Genomic DNA, 18430 nt, shown 5'->3' with positions numbered 1-18430 from the left:
ATAATGATAGAAGATGGGCAAGACGCCGACTTGACTTTCTTTAGGTGGCTCCTTCTAAAATCTCACCTCACCTTATTTCTGTTCTCCAGGCAGTCCTCTTAGAAGAGGGTTGGCAGGGTGGGACACAGCTGGCAGGGACAGATAATGGCCTGGGGCACTAGGCGGGCCAAACTCTGAGGGCGCCTCACTGTTCCCAAGGCTGGTGGGCAGGACAAGGCTGGCCAACGGCCAAGTGGGAGGGAGGTGAGTAGCCATGCGCCCTCTTCCCTTCCCCAGGTGTGGGTTGGCTGCTCTCTTGCTCAGAATGGCAGAAGTTTGCTCTGCGTGTGTAAGGGTGCTGTATTGGCAAAACTAGTGTAACATACTGCTTCTTGATTTTTGTGTAAAGGATGATCCTTGCACTGAAATCACTAAGCTTTTCTCTTGTTAAGCAGCCTGTATCTGCTGAGGTGGCTCTTTGGGTATTTGGTCCTTTGCATCACGCACGGTCTTTATTTTGTGATCCCCTGGGGTTGGGCTTCTGCTGGGTGTGCTGGTTGCAAGGTTCTGTGTCAGGGCTGAATCACTGCTGGGGTTGGCTTGGGGCTCAGAAGCACCTTGATCCCAGGCCAGCACTCAGCTCCAGCCCCTTGGGCCATGCTGCTATTACTTCTATTCCCTTTCTCACTTTGTTCCTGGGATGTGAATTTAAAACTTAAGTCAATTTTACAGATGAATTTGGAAGCTTGGCTTTGCCAGCCAGCACCAGCTACCACCTCCACTTCCATTCTTTTTACCTCTAACTGCCTTTATTGGGAATTCAGGTAGAAACGGATTTTTCATGGCTCTGGAGTGAAGAAAGGGCTTCTGGCTGCCCCTCTGGGAAGGCTTCTAATCATGGCACTGAGGTGAAGGGCTAGCAGAAGGTGTCTACCTGCTCTGTGGAAAGAAGTAAGCTGGGTATGTGATCTATTTACAGACGTGGGCTTGGGATGCAGAAGAACGGGAGAAAATGGAGGTTCCAGTGAATGGCTTTGTTACTAACACACAGGCTGTGACCTTGGTCATGAACTTATCTTCCGATTCCTTAGATCACAAACATGAAGCCAGAGATTATGAAAACCATGGGTCAACCCAAACTTCTCATTTAAAAACAAGGAACACCTGCAAGGACACCTGTCACACCAGGTGCCACAGGGTGCTTGGGGAGGCTCCCCACCCCCCAGTAGCACTTCCCAAATCTGTTTTGGTGTTGGAACTTCTGCACAAGTCTGTCTGGACCTCTGTCTCTAATATTTTCTTTTAAATTATGGATGCTTTCTATTCAGATCCACCTTAAAGTTCCTTCCCACTTTAATATTCTGATTCTTACCACCTCTTCCTCAGATAATAACTGATTTCTGCCCCCAGGGATACAAAAGCATGTCTTTGACAAAAACCCTGAAGGGGATTCTGGAGATTGGCTTTTAGGTTTTCTCCTGGTGTGAAGGAACAGTGAGGCTGTTGAACTGGACATCTTTCTGGGGGCCCCCTGTTGCTCTCAGTCATGGGCATCTATCCTTAAATGCCTAGTTGATGGTACTTTAGACACATGTCAGCAGTTGTGGGTCTTGGGCTGAGATGGGGGTTCGTTCTGGGGACTCCAGAGCTTGTGTTTGCAAGGTCTTGTTTATGGCAGGAAGCTTCCTCCTCAGTTGGGCTGTGGAGAGAAGGCTCAAAAGACAAGTGCTTATGGGGCAACATGGTGATGCCAATGAACTTCTCCTTCCCTTTAGTAAGACAGCCTGAGGGGGCTGATGTTTGCTCTGGGTTTCTTCAGCTCAGTGGAGAAAATTATACTCCAGGTGGATCCAAGAGAATCTGTTGCAAAGGATTCTGTGGGCCCAGATATCAGAATCTGAGTGACATCTTCTCAATGGGTGGCTGAAGCACTAATTTTTTTTTTTTGGTTACTTTTTAGGACAGTTTCCGGTGTGCAGCAAAATTGAGCAGGAAGTACAGAAATTTCCCATATACCCACTGCTCCCACACACGCATAGTCTCCCCCACCATCAACATCCCCCACCAGAGTGGTTCACTTGTTATGACTGATGAACCTACATTGACACATTATCCCACCGAACTCATAGTTTACATCAAGCTTCACTCTTGGTGGTACATATTTGATGCATTTGAACAAATGTATAATGAACAAGTGTCCACCATCGCTATATCCTACAGAGACCATTTCTAATATCAGCTATTCAAAGTACCTTTTAGAAACCCCTTTGGTTATTTCTTAAAGAATTATAATTAGGCAACACTCAACTTCCCTGCCCTTTGCCTTATCTTTAGAGAAACTACATTTCTATAAGTTCAACTCCTCTACCCCATCAGATCTCCTCCCTAGCTGGGCTCAGAGGGCCAGATGGCTGGGGTGACATATCTGTGTTTTCCTGCTCTGCCCTTTGCTCCCTGTAACCCACTATCTGCCATGCTCTGGTGTAGTCACCCCACAGGAAGTGAAAGATAACTTTGAAAAAATGTACAACATTCAAAGTATCCAGCTGTTGGGGCGCCTGGGTGGTTCAGTCAGTTGAGCATCCAACTCTTGATCTTGGTCAGGTCATGATCTCACAATTGTGAGATTAAGCCCCATGTTGCGCTCCATGCTGGGTGTGGAGCCTGCTTGAGATTCTCTCTCACTTTCCCTCTCTTTAAAAAAAAAAAGTATCCAGCTATTATTACCTTGGCCAAAATATATGAAATCTTTTCTTTTTTTTTTTAATTTATTTTTTAAATATTTATTTATTTTTGAGACAGAGAGAGACAGAGCATGAACAGGGGAGGGGCAGAGAGAGAGGGAGACACAGAATCTGAAACAGGCTCCAGGCTCTGAGCTGTCAGCACAGAGCCCGACGCGGGGCTCGAACTCAAGGACCGTGAGATCATGACCTGAGCCGAAGTCGGACGCTTAACCGACCGAGCCACCAGGTGCCCCTGAAACCTTTTCATAAATATAGAGACTAAATGTCTTTTTTAGTGGATTGTAGTAGGGATTTTAACGACACTGAACTTTTGTTTGAGTGAATGCGCTACAGGGTAGAAGCAGGAAACCATTTCATTAGAACCAGATTCTTCAGTCTTTGTTTACTCTGGAAAATATATCCTTACTCTAAACCCAATGGGGGTACATAGTTAAAAATAAACATAAACAAACAAACAACACTGTCACAGCAGAGACTGTCAGAGATGCCCGTCACTCCTGCCTCAAACTGCACCTCTTGTATTTGCTTTTCCCAGGTATTGGCATGTGCATTCTATTTGGAATGAATTTTCTTGGCTTTTGTTTGGCTGCAGAGTGAGGCAAGAATATTTAAGAATCCTTACCAACCCCTTACCAAGGAAGTGGGTTTCTTCCTTCCCTTCTCCTGTCCTCCACCCCAAGATGCAAGCTCTTTCATTTCTTTCTCTAACTTTATCTTAGTAGCTATTTCTGTAAATCTCCTACAGACTAGGAATATATATTCCAGACATATATTCAGTTTAACAAAATCTTGCCACAATAAAATAGTTTAGTTGTGCTTGGAGTTTGTTATAATGGAATTTTACTTGTACTGAGCTGGCTGGGGAGAAAAACAAAATATTAGAAGGAGAAATGGAATATGGTGGCCAAGGAGAAAGCAGATGCTTCTCTCTCCCTCTTCCGTTTGGAAAATGTATCACTCATTTCTCTTCCTTTCTTTTGGGTCTCAGGATCACTTTCCTTTTTGAGGTCTTTAGATATTTTTTTTTCCTTAAAATTGCAGACAGATGGAAATAAAGAAGGAGTTAATTATCTCTTGTTGTTTTAAAAACTAATACAGGTAATCCAGAAGCTTGCTTTGGGAGTTAGAGCTTCCCCATATATGTGAGAGAGACTGTATCTTTTAGAATACTAAGAAAACAGAATGAACATGTTGCTGGGGGCTTGAGGGGGCAGAGATGTCTGCAAGACGCCGAGAGCTCACTGACACTGCTATTCTCATGTTTTTATTTTAGAGTTTGGGTCTGGAGATGGTAGTACGGTTTCAATGCTCACTCCACTGCAGAAAGTGGACAAAACTCAATAAAATGTTTGCATCTTGCAAAATAGGCTGGGACCTTGAGGCATTCCCATAAGAGCTGATCCAAGAGAGAGGGGCAGGAAATCACTGTCCTCTGAAAAACGTGCGTGGAAATGATGCTCAGGGCAGAGGCGCTGATTCTAGCAATATGAGGAACCTGAGGGAACAGGGAGGAAATGATAGTCTTGATTTGAGGAGAAATTAATGAGGTGATTCCTCAAGGACTGGCCTCATGGCCAGGCATCTCAGCTGTGGGGTGACTTCTTCCCTTGGGGGTAATATGGAGTCTATAGGTGACAGAAAAGGTAGCCGTGGACCCAGGCTGAACAGGGGACTGGGGTGCTCTTTTGGGGTTTTCCGAACATATTATGGGAGGAAGATGTCTATTCTGCCTGTTCCTTCCTTGTCCCTACACTTCCCAAAAGGGACTGGGTCAGGGAGAGGGATGGGTCTGACATATGATGCACTTGGGTATCGTCAAAGAGTCTTAGATCAGAACGAGCCTTAATTCACTCACCTCTTCTCTCTACAGATGAGGAAACAATTATCTTTGGTCTAGAGTAGCTGAGCAAAAGATCTGTCCCCCAGCTCCCACTTTGAATTCCCAATGCAGTGATCTCTTGAAAAATAGCATCAGGCTGTTGCTATTTTTTTTTTTTTTTGAACCATGGGACTAAGTGAGATGATATCACATAAGTAGCAAAAGATAAATGGCAGAATACCTGAACAGTGGGGTATCCCGACAAACGTGGTGATGTCCATTCTTTGGTTCATGTCCTGGGACATCCCCCTCCAGCCCAAGGTGGCACACACTTTTCCCTTTGGTATGGGCTCCATTTTGCTCGGGCATAGGGCTTTGGTGTATAGCCTTGGGTGCCCGGTTTTCACCTTCTTCTCCTCTATCTCAGTCTTCAGTTTCTTGTTTTCTTGCTGCAGATGGACCATTACATTGTGGAGGTGGCTGAGAAAAGGACAGAGGATGTTCAGTCTGCTTCAACTCCCGAGCCACTGTGTCATGTCAGCTCAGGGCCTGTTTTCCTATCTGTCAGATGGGGATAATTAAGTCTGATCTGCCTTCTGTGCTTCATAGAAAGATCCAGTTTGACAAATGATAGAAATTGGATTTGAAGAGCCAGAAGGCTATTATGAACAATCACATGTGCTCGGGCTGTCCCGGCTGGCCATACCTGGGAAACACTCTCATCCAGTTCTGATGCCAAAGTCCAGGTTCTTTTGCCTTCCTTTGCTGGAAGGTTAAGAGCACATGGGATCCCAGCTCTGTTGAGAGCTTGGACAAGTAACTTATCCCCATCTTACAGATGAGGAAATGGTGGCAGCAATGTAGGTGAGGTGAAAGAACTTAGCATATCTCCTGTGGCTCAATAAATGGTCATATTTCTCCAAACCAATGCTCAGGGCAGTGGGTGACAGTGGGCTCTGGAACTAGACTTCCTGAGTTGGAATTCTGGCTCTGCCATTTACTATTCATGAGTTATTTAGCTTTTGGGTTCCTCTCTTTCTTCCCCCATGACAGTTTTTTACGGTTTTATGATTTTAATGGTACTGAACTCACGGTTTCCTATGAAGATTAAGTAAATTAATACATATGAATCACTTAGATCAGTGTCTTACACAGGAAACTGACAAATAGTATTTGCATTATTATTATTATTAGAAGATGGTTTTCCTTCAAATGGGTTCACTTAAGAATGAGTTCTTTGGGGCGCCTGGGTGGCGCAGTCGGTTAAGCGTCCGACTTCAGCCAGGTCACGATCTCGCGGTCCGTGAGTTCGAGCCCCGCATCGGGCTCTGGGCTGATGGCTCAGAGCCTGGAGCCTGTTTCCGATTCTGTGTCTCCCTCTCTCTCTGCCCCTCCCCTGTTCATGCTCTGTCTCTCTCTGTCCCCAAAATAAATAAACGTTGAAAAAAAAAAAAAAAAGAATGAGTTCTTTGTGAAACAGAACTTCCTGGAACTGGGCACAATATAAGAAAAAGGATGAAATGCTTTTTTCTGTTACCTTCAGATTCTTACAATTTTTCTTTCAGTTAATCCGTTTCAGAAAATGCTTTTGTCCTAGTGAAAAATTTCATGCTCTTTTCTAGAAGAAATCAAAGAATTCATTCCCAACTTCTCTGGGACTGTGGTTTGTCCTCTTGCTCTCTATAAACCTGGCTGGTGTCCAAGACACTTATTCCCTTGGAGCCCCACATGTCATTGCCATACTCCATATGCCACTGGGCCTGGAGGAGGGGTCCTCACCATGCCCTCATTCCCTGGCTCTCTGCTACTCTCTTTGGTCCACTTCTTTCAGCATTCCCAAGTGTCTTCAACATCCTGTACTTTCTGTCCAAGTCCTGGCCTCTCAGTTGCTTGACTTCTGTATTCCAATGATCTTATCTTCTCCTTAAACTCAGCCACCCTCCTAAGGTCACAGCTCAGAGCTTTCCAACTGGGGCTGAGATATGGACACCCCCAGCTCTTGGGGCAGCCACTGGTTGGTCAACTTTATCGTAAACAACCCATCCCAAATCCTTCCACTGTGCCAAACAAATGTGGTTATTTTCTAAGTGTTCCCTGACAAAGGGTTGAGAAACATTGCCCTAGAGCTTATCATGACCTGTTACCTGTACCATCTCCAAAGTCTTGGTTTTAGACGTCCATATGTTCACTTCTGTTCCCAGACTTCCAACACTCCTCCTACACTGCACTCTGCTGACCCAGCTTTGACCAGGAGGGTGAAATAAGGCCACAGGGGAGGTTGGAGCAGCAAGTAGAAGGAACCTCCGTTCCCAAATGACCATGTGAGACAGAGGAACCCCACCACCCTGGACTGTTCACTTCCGAGGGATGTTCCTTCCATGTTCTACATTCTTTCATTCAGAGGTCTCTTTGTTACAGCAGCTTAGTCTCTACCCTAACTAGTAGTGTCTAACTTTCAGTTCATGTTTCCTTCTTAGAATTTTTGACCTCTGATAATCGCAAAAGGTAACAGTGAGAAGGGGCATAGGGACCATTAACCCCTTCCTGTATTGTTGGTGAGGGAACAAAGGCCCAAAGAGGTAGTGATGTGCCCAAGGTCACATAAATGTGGATTCACTACTCAGAATCTTTCCAAAGCCCTAACTCTTTCCTGAGGTCAGATGCATGTATTTAATGGAAAAGCCAGCCCTGGCTCGTGCCTGACCCTTCTCCTTGGGGCTCAAGCAGCAGCCTGGGTGGTGTGGGATGACTTACTCTTTTTCTCCAGTTAGCTTGGCAATATATTTGACCTGTTCACGGAGCCTGTTTCCTAGTTTCTCGTTGGCGATCCTGTAATAAAATCCAAAAGAGAAACAGTTCCCAGACCTCCATGTAGAAGGGCATGAGCGCGTCCGACTTCAGCCAGGTCACGATCTCGCGGTCCGTGAGTTCGAGACCCGCGTCGGGCTCTGGGCTGATGGCTCAGAGCCTGGAGCCTGTTTCCGATTCTGTGTCTCCCTCTCTCTCTGCCCCTTCCCCGTTCATCCTCTGTCTCTCTCTGTCCCAAAAATAAATAAACGTTGAAAAAAAAATTAAAAAAAAAAAAAGAAGGGCATGAGCTGGATGGATGGGTTGTTGGTGTTTTCAGTAAGGTGTCTGCTGAACCCTAGACCCTGTTCATTACCCAGTCCCCAGAGCTAGAGCCTCCTTAGCACGTGGCAATTAAGGGGACCCTCCATTCTCAAACTCCCATGCAAGATCACCATGATCTCAGGTGATGTCAAGGGATTCAGGCAGCGAAGCCAGATTCCAGGTTGGGAAGAGGGACTATGACCCACAGCAAAGCGTCTCTTTTATCTTGGAGCTGCTCTGTTTCTAAGTCAGCAGATCTTTCTGATTCTGACTGACTAGTTGAGGCCCCTCCATCTTATTCCCAGCCTCTGAATGTGGGCTGATACTGGATCCATGTCCCCAGAGGGCAGTGTGTGTGCAGGTTCTCAGCTCAGCCCAGGCCCTGGAACCCTGCCTTACTTTTTTCTCCCTTACTTACTTCTGCTCTTTTGCCCATTGCTCCATGTTGGACATACTCTGATCATTCTCTTGGTGCAGCCTACAGGTAGTTTCTTTAGGTGCAGACCTCTGGGGCACACAACAGGGCTTTGGTACAAGAAGAAAAGGAGATGGTTAGGGGTGGGAGCATAGGCCTGTCATCTCCTTACTTCTAAATCAGGCCTCTTCTCTCTTCCTGGAAGAAGAAACATTGATTCTGCCATCCAACCCCTAGGCCAGAGTTGGGACTGCCACAGCAGAACCTCTGCCTCCAGCAGTACAGGCACACAAGGTGACATCTCTGCCAGGGCACCATTTACAGTAGAGACAAAGGACACATGTATGCTTACAATAATGATTTTTGGGCAAAGGAATTAAAACAGTTTGTTCTACAAAAGCAATACATTAAGCCGCTTTTTTTTTTTTAACAGATGGAAAAACAAATATCTTGAGGAATGGATGCCCTTTTTTTAATGCAAGCTAAGGCCCTGTGGCTACCCTGAGATATCCTGTGGCCTCCTACCATGCACTTCACTGCTCAGGGACCAGGGCATAGGGCGTGCCCAAAGATCTCTTAGCAGATTCTACTACAGGGTAGGTGAAAGTGTCAGGATGGGCTCTGGAGGGGGACTGCCCTGTGGGTTATCTAAGTCAGGGCAGGTGGTATACCTGACAGGGAGATGGCACTCTCTTCCCTGGAATAGGCCTTTGTTCTGCTCAATATCGCTGTCAACAAAGGCACAGGAAGACAGTTGGGTTGAGACAACTGCTATGGGACTTAGAACATTGAGACCCGGCTTCACACTGAATAGAGTGTGGGCTGGGGGTGTCCTTGCTTAGCTCTTAGGTGCCCACATCCCCACAAGGGCTGTTTGGTATCCTGGTGGTCGTGGATGTGTTGGGAGGGTCTGGGAGGAGGTGTCAGAAGCTGAGGAGTACCCACCTTTTTCTCGTCTGCCAGGAGGTTCTCCTTCAGGGCGGCCATTTCCTCCTGGAAGGCCCTAAGCTGCTCCTCTTTAGCTGCCAGCATCTTGAGGTCGCTCTGGTGCTGCTTCTGCCACTGCAGCACCTGGTTGCTCATCTCCTCCAGCTTCTTGTCGAAGGCATGCACCTGCTCAGGGGCGCAAAGTGAGAAGGGAGACCCCGGCTTGCGGCCCTGACCCCAGAGCACCCATGACAAGGCCTAAGAGAGCTTTCTCAGCTTTGGGGACTCCTCAGGGGGCAGTTTACTTCCAGTACCAGCAGAGGGCGCCCCCGCTCTGACCGTTGCCTCCTCTGCCTGAGGCTCGCTGAGCCAGCCAAGTGGAGGGAGGGAACCGGTCAGCCTAGGGGAATGGCTCAGTGCTAAAGAGATCGAGGGGCAAGAGGAGACCTTGGCGACCTGGAACAGGAAGGCAGCCTGAGCTCCTGACTGCTTCCTACCTCTAGCTCGCTCTGCTCATGGAACCCCTGCAGTTTTCTTAATTCCACGTTGAGCTTTTTCATCCTTTCCTCATAAGCAATGATTTCATCTTCCAGCTGAACTTTCCTCTCTTGGGCTTGTGCCAAGCTTCGGTGCAGGTTCTTGGTCTCCGAGGTCGCATGATTGAGCTTCCACAAAGACAAAGGGGATGAGAATGGCTGTCAAAGCCATTTAGCCCTTTCTGTTGGGTGCTGAATGGAGAAGCATTCCAGTCCCTCCCCATCCTTCTCTGTTCAGGGTGGCAGAGACACCCAGTCACTTGCCTAGGGTCCCAGAGAGGGGTGGGAAGTGACAATGGTTGGTTTTCTACATCCTCCCTTTCTTCCTGTTTCCTCTTTTTCCAATTCTATGAACTGATCAGCTAGGCATGATTGGTACTGAGTGGGGCACAAATTACCCAGACAATCTAGGTTTTGGGAAAACCTCGCCCCTGGGTCACTTGTGGCCAGAAAGACTGATTGGATTTGGCCTCCATCTTTGCCTCCCCTTCCTCCCCTCAAAAGAAGCCTCATTAAGAGGAAGCAGGCCTTCTCTGGAAGGATATCGCAGCTTGTGCAAGGGTTTGCAGATGGTCCTGGTGGCAGCCAGTCACGCAGGGGATTGACTCTTACATCTCTCATGCTACTCAGATGTTTCTTTGCCCAAAACAGTCCTGGAGATGAGAGGGTATGGCTTACCTTCTCCAGAGCTTGTGTCAGGTCATCTTGGCAGGCGAGTGACTTTCTGGATAATTCCTCATAGGCTTCTTTACTGACCATGGTCTGGAGATATTGCTTCTCTTTCTGCACAGTCTTGTCCAGCTGGACCTGCAGACTCTCTAAGGCCTCCTTCTGAAGGACTAGCTTTAGGGAGGGGGAAATATCACTGTCAAGATTTATGCCAGTAGAGGCATTCTCTGTCTGTAGGAAATGGATAAGAGCTGGTCTCTCTTCTCTCTGCACTAGCCTGCAGAGCAGTCTGTGATAAGGCCTACACCCTCCTCTCACTGTTATAAAAGGAACAGCTGCCTTTCCAGGCTCTTCTTCACCCCTCCCCTGACACTCCCCTTCTAAGTTAGCAAGTCCCCCAGATACAAAGAGTACTGGCAGTACTGGACCATGATGTATCAAGCACATGAATAGTGCCTTTCACAGACTCTGTAGCCTTTGATAAAGAGCTGGAACTCAATTCTAGGTTAAGAGACATGATACAACATTTCATTTGTACATTTTGTGCCTTTCTTAGTTCCTGACATAATCCACTAGACTTGATATACCATGAGAGTGGGACTGTGTGTGCTTCCTTCACTGCTGTATCACCACTGCCTATATAGCTCAGGGCATGGCACATAATATGTGCTCAGTAAATACAAAATAATTTTTTTGATTGAATGTAATATTATACACAGCAATGTTTGGAATTAGGGATACACTGAACATATAGTTATGGTAGAAGTGTGTTTAAAAACCAAAGTCCTTGTTGTAAACTGAGTATTCATGCCAAAGCTAAAAGGAATTAAGATCTGGAGTTAGAGGTCCAGGTTCTGTCATTTACTTAATCTCTCTTAGCCTCAGTTCCCTCTTCTGCAAACCAGGATACTTTCAATGGTTTTGTAGAGTTTTGGTGATGATCAAATGAGATTATGTAGGTAAAAAGGGCTTAGTAAGGTATACATTACTAGATAGCTGTATGATCATGAACATGCTAAGTAACTAGCCATCTTATTAAGTATTTCTAAGTACAGGGCAGAGATCTACTTCCAAGTCCAGAAGTAGGAGAGAGACCTTAGAAATTCACATGCCCAACTTCTGTTCTTTGGTATTTTATATGTTCTTTAGTATTTCAATACACCCACATCTTCTATGTGGCCATATACACAGAAACACACTCTGTTGAGTTTTCTTCAGTAGCTGCTCAAGGCTTGAAGTTTATTATTGTTTCAGATGGAATTTTGAGTATCTTTGACTCTAGGAATTAGTGAGATAAGAAGTGTTAGATTGCACTTCTGACCCTATATTTACATGTCCTGGGAGTGAAACCATTTCTAAAGATAGAATAATTTGGTCTTCTGGAAAAAGGAGTGCATCTTTTTTGGGGACTTCTGAAAACCTGAAGTCATCTGGGTCTCCCCAGTAAACCAGGGGAATCACTGTATGTGATTCATTGTAAGTTTTCAATAAATGGTGGCCAAATCAAGATGTGTAACCACAGAGGTGAGATATTGAAAAGAAGGGTGGGACATAAATCACAATGATGCTAGAAGCTAAAATAGAAGCTTAATTAAATTAATTTTGTATTATTTATTTATATGTAATAAATATGTATTATTTATTATTTATATTATTTATTTATTGCTTTATTTATTTTTTAAAATTTTACCAGCAAAAGATGGGTTTATTTGGGAATGAAAGAGAATTGCAATCGAGGACAAACAAGCTGTGGCAAAACCATAGACAAGTCTGGGGGACAAAGGAGAGATATGCTTTTTTAAGGAGAAAGGGGTAAGTTGGGAAGGCTGTTAAGAACTAAAAGTCCACTGGAGTTTGGAGGCTCTATTTTAAATTTCTCTAACATCAGTGGTTTAGCTTGGAGAAAGGTACTGGAGACATATACGTAGTTATACATAAATTATAGAATCAAGGAATTTTTTTTTTTTTAATTTTTTTTCAACGTTTATTTATTTTTGGGACAGAGAGAGACAGAGCATGAACGGGGGAGGGGCAGAGAGAGAGGGAGACACAGAATTGGAAACAGGCTCCAGGCTCTGAGCCATCAGCCCAGAGCCTGACGCGGGGCTCGAACTCACAGACCGCGAGATCGTGACCTGGCTGAAGTCGGACGCTTAACCGACTGCGCCACCCAGGCGCCCCAGAATCAAGGAATTTTGATAAGAGTTCTCATAAAGATATACTCTCTCCCTGGCCAAAGGCATTAGGCCCGGAAGGTTTTACAGGTGAGTTTCACTAAGTCATCCTGATTCCTCTCTTCTCACATTCAGTCCATTGTTAGTCTGGTTAATTTTGCTGCCAAAACACATCATGAATTTGCTAAAACTCTAGCTTGAATGGCAATAGCCCCCTCACTTCCATACCTACTCCTCTCTGCAATCCATTTCCACACATTAGTCATAGTTATGTTTTGAAAACTTAGATCAAATCACCTCACCTGCTCTTCTGAGGAAATGTTATCAATGTCCTTTCATTGCTTTAATAATAAAACCCCAAATTGCTTAATAGAGACCATAATGTCCACCCCTAACTATGTTTCTACTTTCATCCTATACCAATATCCTCCTCGATTACTACACTTCCATCATACTGGCCTTATTTTACTTCCTAGAATAGTCCAAGTATTGTATTAAAAGAGTAATACATGACACACAGTTAGGACTCATACTAGGAATGTAATGATGGGCCCAAATTAGGATCAATTAATTAATTTCATTCACCACATTATAAAGAACATCATACTGAAACAGATGGGTTCCATTAATGTTCAAAGCAGGAAAAGGATCCTACTGTTGAACACTAAATTATAGGTACTATCTAATGCAATAAGGAAAAAAAAAAGAATAAATATTACAAAAGTTTAGAGAATTGTTGTTGCTTGCAAATGACATAACCATCCACCTAAAAAATCCATGAGAAACAACTGAAAAATTATTACTGCTTAGAAGTGAGTTCAGTAAAATGTCCAAATACATAATAAATATATAAAATAAATTAACTTTCTTATTAACAGTAATTAATTATAAAATATGGTGGAAAAATGTCCTAGAATCAAAGAGATGAAAAAAAAAATCTCAGGATCTATTGCTTTCAAATGGGAAATTTGAAAATTAAGACATGGAGTGCTGATGAAAGAAAATGCATTTTAGAATGTGAAACTAAACCTCTTTCTAATGACTGTTTCAATTGATAATACGTCTACTTTACGTGAGGTATGCTTTTAAAAAGTTGAACATGCTTACACACCAAAAAAAAACCCCTCTAGCCTCCTGGTTTCCATCAAAGGAATTCTGAAATTAATACTTTTTACTTCTAATGGCTATCTTTCTTTTGGCAAACGTGATAACAGGTGTATATTAAATATTTAGGTAATACCCCTTATATTTAGGGAGGTTCCTTAGGGATCTCAGTAATTCAAAGATCAACTCTGGACCACAGCAAAGGAGAGATTTATATCTCGGGGGGACAAAACTCCAGAAACGTCAGCCTCTGTGTTGTCTAATATGGTAGCCACTAGCCACATGAGGCTAGTTACATTTAAATAAAACTAAAATTAGTTAATATTAAAATTAAAAATTCAGTTCCTGGGGCACCCGGATGGCTCAGTTGGTTGAGCGACTGACTTCAGCTCAGGTCATTATCTTGCAGTTTGTGGGTTCGAGCCCTGTGTCAGGCTCTGTGCTGACAGCTCGGAGCCTGGTGCCTGCTTCAGATTCTGTGTCTCCATCTCTCTCTGCCCTTCCCCGTTCTGTCTGTCTCCCTCTCTCTCAAAAATAAATAAACATTCAAACAATTAAAAAAAAATTCAGTTCCTTAGTCATACTAATCCATATTCCAAGCACTCAACAGCCACATGTGGCTAGTAGATACAGTATACAAGAGAGCTCTAATATAGAATGTTTCCATCATCACAGAAAGTTCTATTGGGCAGTGCTATTACTTTTTAAATTATTTTTTAAATGTTTATTTATTTTTAAGAGAGAGAGAGACAGAGTGTGAGTGGGGGAGGGCAGAGAGAGAGGGAGACACAGAATCTGAAGTAGGTTCCAGGCTCTGCGTTGTTAGCACAGAGCCTGATGTGGGGCTCGAACTCATGAACAGAGAGATCATGACCTGAGCTGAAGTCAGACGCTTAACTGACTGAGCCACCCAGGCGCCACTAGGCAGTGCTGTTCTTATACTTTGCATAGTCCATAGTCTTTTAAGGTTAACATTTTTTCTTCTTAAATTATAAAGGAATGACGGCTGCTTGGTCTTTCATTTGCAACCCGAGAGACCACCTATCAAGATGCTGTATTTGTTTCTTGCAGAAAGATGAAATATATTCAGTTGGGGGAAAGTATTGACATTCATGATGAAGGGGAAAGAGGTTAGTGTTGGAGCTAGATGATCCAGGTTCAAATACTGGTCCAGCTCATCACTTAGTAATCAGTTACTTTGAGCCTCAGCCTTTCTTTCCTCTGTAAAATGAGGATCATAGAAATCTATATGTTGCGGGGAGTAAAGCAGATGGAAGGCACGTGAAGGACTTAAATAGACAGTCAATAAATGATGCCTGACGTCAAGCACAGTACCTTGCATACGTTAGGTACCATTTACATTTTTCTTTCCTCTTCATTTGTGTGATGATAAAGAACTGTCTCTCTTTCCATCCCCTTTTTGAGCTTTGGCACTATTTTTGGAAGTGTACCCTAGCAAAGTGCTCCAAGCCATGGACTCACCCAACTCTGGTCTGAAATGCTGTAGTGGAATACTTGTTGCCAAAGCCCAGGTAGTTTGGGAGCTCCAGCAGATATTAAATAAGACCTTCCAGGGGTGCCTGGGTGGCGCAGTCGGTTAAGCGTCCGACTTCAGCCAGGTCACGATCTCGCGGTCTGTGAGTTCGAGCCCCGCGTCGGGCTCTGGGCTGATGGCTCAGAGCCTGGAGCCTGTTTCTGATTCTGTGTCTCCCTCTCTCTCTGCCCCTCCCCCGTTCATGCTCTGTCTCTCTCTGTCCCCCAAAAATAAATAAACGTTAAAAAAAAAAATAAGACCTTCCACACATAGAAGAAACATTTCTTTGGCTGAGCAAATGGGTGTGTAAGGGTTACGACTTCAAGGAGAGAAGTGGCGCTACAGGCACCACGGATGATGCACTTGGGCTGGGCAGTTAGCTGTGTTTCCGTGGTGGAGGAGAGACAGGTCCGATTTCAGGTCAAGGGTCACAGCATTTAACTTTCTTACTCCCTCGGGGTTTCTGCCAACTCACCTCATTATTTAGCTCTTGGATCATTTGCTGGGAGGCGTTTTGTTTGCTGAGAGAGGAATCCAGTTGCGTGGAATATTGCATTAACTGTGCTTTGACATTCTCATTTTCCTCCTCCAATATTCTCAGATTTTCCTTTGCCTGCTCCCCCATTAGAGAACAAAGCCCAGAAAAGAGGTGTTACCTCAGATTCCTTTAGAAGCCTGCTCCCCCTTCCCAGCCTGTAGCTCCATCCTGCAGCCTGCCTTCTCTTGGGACTTCTCTCTCCTCCTCACTTGCCTTTCTCACCTTCCCTCCCCCTTCTCTCCTTAGATTTGAGTCCCCATGGCCTCTGTATCCTACTAGGCTCAGTGGGGCTCAAGTCTTGCCCGGATTCATGACCCAGCTCTTCTTGGGTTCTGCTTCTCACCATCTTTTCTTTCCTTTTTTCCTCTTGTCGGAATGTCTCCAGCTCTTGCTCCAGCAACTTCTCCTGTTCTTTGCTCTTTTTCAACTGCTCCCGTTTCTCCTCCAGTAATCTTGTTACCTCCTGAAGCTCCTCTTCTAGATTGCTTTTGGCGGAGGCTTGCTCCCTATGCTGAGAAGTAAAGAGACTGGCCTGAAAGACAGTCTTAAGGCTCTACGCTTTTGAAACAAAACAAAAAACAAAACAAAACAAAACCCCCTTCCCCTGACAATTGTATAAAGGGAATGGCTGAAATAAACATGAGGGCAACTCCTTGGTTATTTAGCATAGATAATAACAGATTCCTCTGATGTTCAGCATTTTTTTTGTTCGATTAGATATACCAACTTATTTTATTTATAGATCCAGTTCCCACAGCATCAGCCTTCTCTCCCACTTACTCACTAAATCTTTCCACATAAAAACCTCTTTGAATAAAGTTTTTAAAAAAATCTTAGAAAAGCACAGAAAGAATAATTCAGAGATCAAAGACTTTAAAATGACTGACAAGGATGGCTTTTGAATCCTATAAAAAAAAACCCAACATTGTCCTCTGACTGTTTTTAAGCTTAGCCCTTGAAAATGCTTATTATTGGTCATGGGAACTAGAGCTGACAGGCTGGCTTAGCTTTCTAACACAAACTCTGGACAATGAGTTTGAATGGATTGGTGGTGGCATCTTCCCAAATAAAGACTAATATATTTAATCTGGAGCAGAGCAAATGCTTGAGCTGGCAGCCTGCTTGCCCTTTATACCTGGTGTTGAAGGAGTTTTAGACGATCTAGCAGGTCAGTCAGCTTCGCGTCCTGCTCAGCTGTTGTCTTCTGAAACTGCCTCTTTTCCTTCTCTGAATGTTCAAGCTTCCTCCGGGCCTCAGAGAGTTCTGACGTCAGCTCCTCTATCCGTTTCCTAAAGCAACATGGCAACAACAGGAGGACAGACTCAGTGTCTATGTTGGCGGATCATGAGCCACCCGCACGGGGCTTGCTGGCCCACTCCCGGGCAGCTGCCGCGGTGTCCCGGCTGGCTCGCAACGGACAGAGCCTCTCTCTAGAGGTGGCGTGGTGGTACCTGTTGGGTGCGAGTTCCTCTCCGGCCATCAAGGAATCCTTCTGCAGCTTCTGAAGTTCTCTCTGCAGCTCCTGGATGGTCTCCGTCTTCTGCTTCTCCATGAATAGGTAGCTTTGCAGTTTCCTCTGGGAATCCTCTAGGTTACTCTTTGCCAGAAGGGCCTCTTCTTTAAACTGGGCTGCTTGCTGAGCTGCAGAACACAGGGGACAAGCACGTGCATGTGAGGAGGGAGTGTGCATGAAGACCAGACTCCCAATTAAGACCAGTCTGTTCCTTCGTTGTGTGCCCTACCTCAATTTCCAACCCGCCCTCATTTCTCTCCATTTCATTATCACTCCAAAGGAACTCTGCTAAATTATCCGTCTTCAGCTATCCCCCAGCCATGGCCTGCTTCTGGACTAAAGTTCAACAAATCAATATAAACTGCTTGGTATCTGTTATGTGACTCATCCTGTCATTATGGACAAATCCTGACCCTAATGGAGTTTAGAGTCTAGTCAGGGAGACAGACTGGCCCACATGACATAGAGGACACAGTAAGCGTGCACTCACTGTGAACTCCTGTGAAGCAAGATTGGTGGGGATGGACTTATGGAGGAATAGAGGTTGCGCTGAGCCTGAGCATAAGGAGGAGGAAAGGAATTCCAGATGAGGGGATTGTTAGAGCAAACACATGGGAAGGGAACAGGGGAGGCATGTGGGAAGAGGATGGGAAGAGACTGGTTTGATTGGAAAGAAAAGTGGGAAGGGGTGCCGGGAGACAGCTGAGCAGGTACATGGACAAGAGAGGGCTTTGGAGGACTTGGAAAGCCAGAGAGAATGTTTAGAGTTCATTTAGTGGGTTCTTGAGCAGGGACCTGGCATAAAGAAAATACTATTTTAGGAAAACTAGAATGTATTAAATGGGGAAAGACTTCCTACAAATATCTTTTTAGTCCATTCCTTTGCCCCCACTGGGTGTAAAGGGAGAAACCTCAAATACGTTGCTTACTGGAGTTTCTCTACACCAGAATATGCTCCTATATACTAAAGTTTCTACTCTTGTTTCTAACTTCAACCTCACCCTAGTCTCTGTTTTTCAGCCTTGGAGACCGGAAGAAAGATGGTATCACTACAGAAATAATTATATAACTTGGAAGAAGAAGGAAGATTTTCTGTTTTTAAGCAGGGAAGAGAACAGTTTCAGTTTTGGGAATGAAGAATTAGAGGGCTAAAGCCCAGAGCGGGCTGCTCTCCAAAACGAGTGACCACAGGTGCCAAGTCAGGGTGGGGGCTCTAGGTTCTAGAGTTGTCCAGAGAACTAGAGCAGAGGGAGGAGGGCAGAATGTAAGGGGCAGGTGACTACTGCCAGAGAAGGAGGGAAAAGAGGAAACAATGGTGACGTTTGTGAAAGAAGAGACCTGTTATGTCTCCAAAGCTGGGAAAC

General features: G+C 44.8%; 1 protein-coding gene and 1 long non-coding RNA gene across 10 annotated transcripts in view; one reads left to right on the top strand and one right to left on the bottom strand.

The window, feature by feature from the left end:
• Nucleotides 1-18430, bottom strand: part of PMFBP1 (polyamine modulated factor 1 binding protein 1) — a 52950-nt gene that overhangs the window by 1588 nt on the left and 32932 nt on the right. For 2 of the 9 annotated variants that reach the window (XM_040442971.1, XM_040442970.1), the window contains 11 exons: nucleotides 17005-17194; nucleotides 16689-16842; nucleotides 15897-16064; nucleotides 15491-15628; nucleotides 10213-10377; nucleotides 9496-9663; nucleotides 9017-9184; nucleotides 8075-8181; nucleotides 7300-7374; nucleotides 4787-5025; nucleotides 929-1854 (listed from right to left, as the gene is read on the bottom strand). In XM_040442971.1, the coding sequence (XP_040298905.1) occupies nucleotides 1751-1854; nucleotides 4787-5025; nucleotides 7300-7374; nucleotides 8075-8181; nucleotides 9017-9184; nucleotides 9496-9663; nucleotides 10213-10377; nucleotides 15491-15628; nucleotides 15897-16064; nucleotides 16689-16842; nucleotides 17005-17194 (1676 nt within the window). In that variant the 3' untranslated portion in view covers nucleotides 929-1750. The other 7 variants (XM_040442973.1, XM_040442976.1, XM_040442974.1 and 4 more) reach the window with 7 other exon arrangements.
• LOC121009743 (uncharacterized) lies at nucleotides 1785-18183 on the top strand. The gene is made up of 3 exons (XR_005780815.1): nucleotides 1785-1880; nucleotides 8202-8207; nucleotides 18173-18183. It is a non-coding gene; the product is annotated as an uncharacterized LOC121009743 (long non-coding RNA).

This window comes from Herpailurus yagouaroundi, unplaced genomic scaffold, assembly GCF_014898765.1.
Source record: "Herpailurus yagouaroundi ecotype Mexico unplaced genomic scaffold, PumYag 190, whole genome shotgun sequence".
Lineage (NCBI taxonomy): Eukaryota > Metazoa > Chordata > Mammalia > Carnivora > Felidae > Herpailurus > Herpailurus yagouaroundi.
This window is presented reverse-complemented; position numbering and strand designations above follow the sequence as displayed.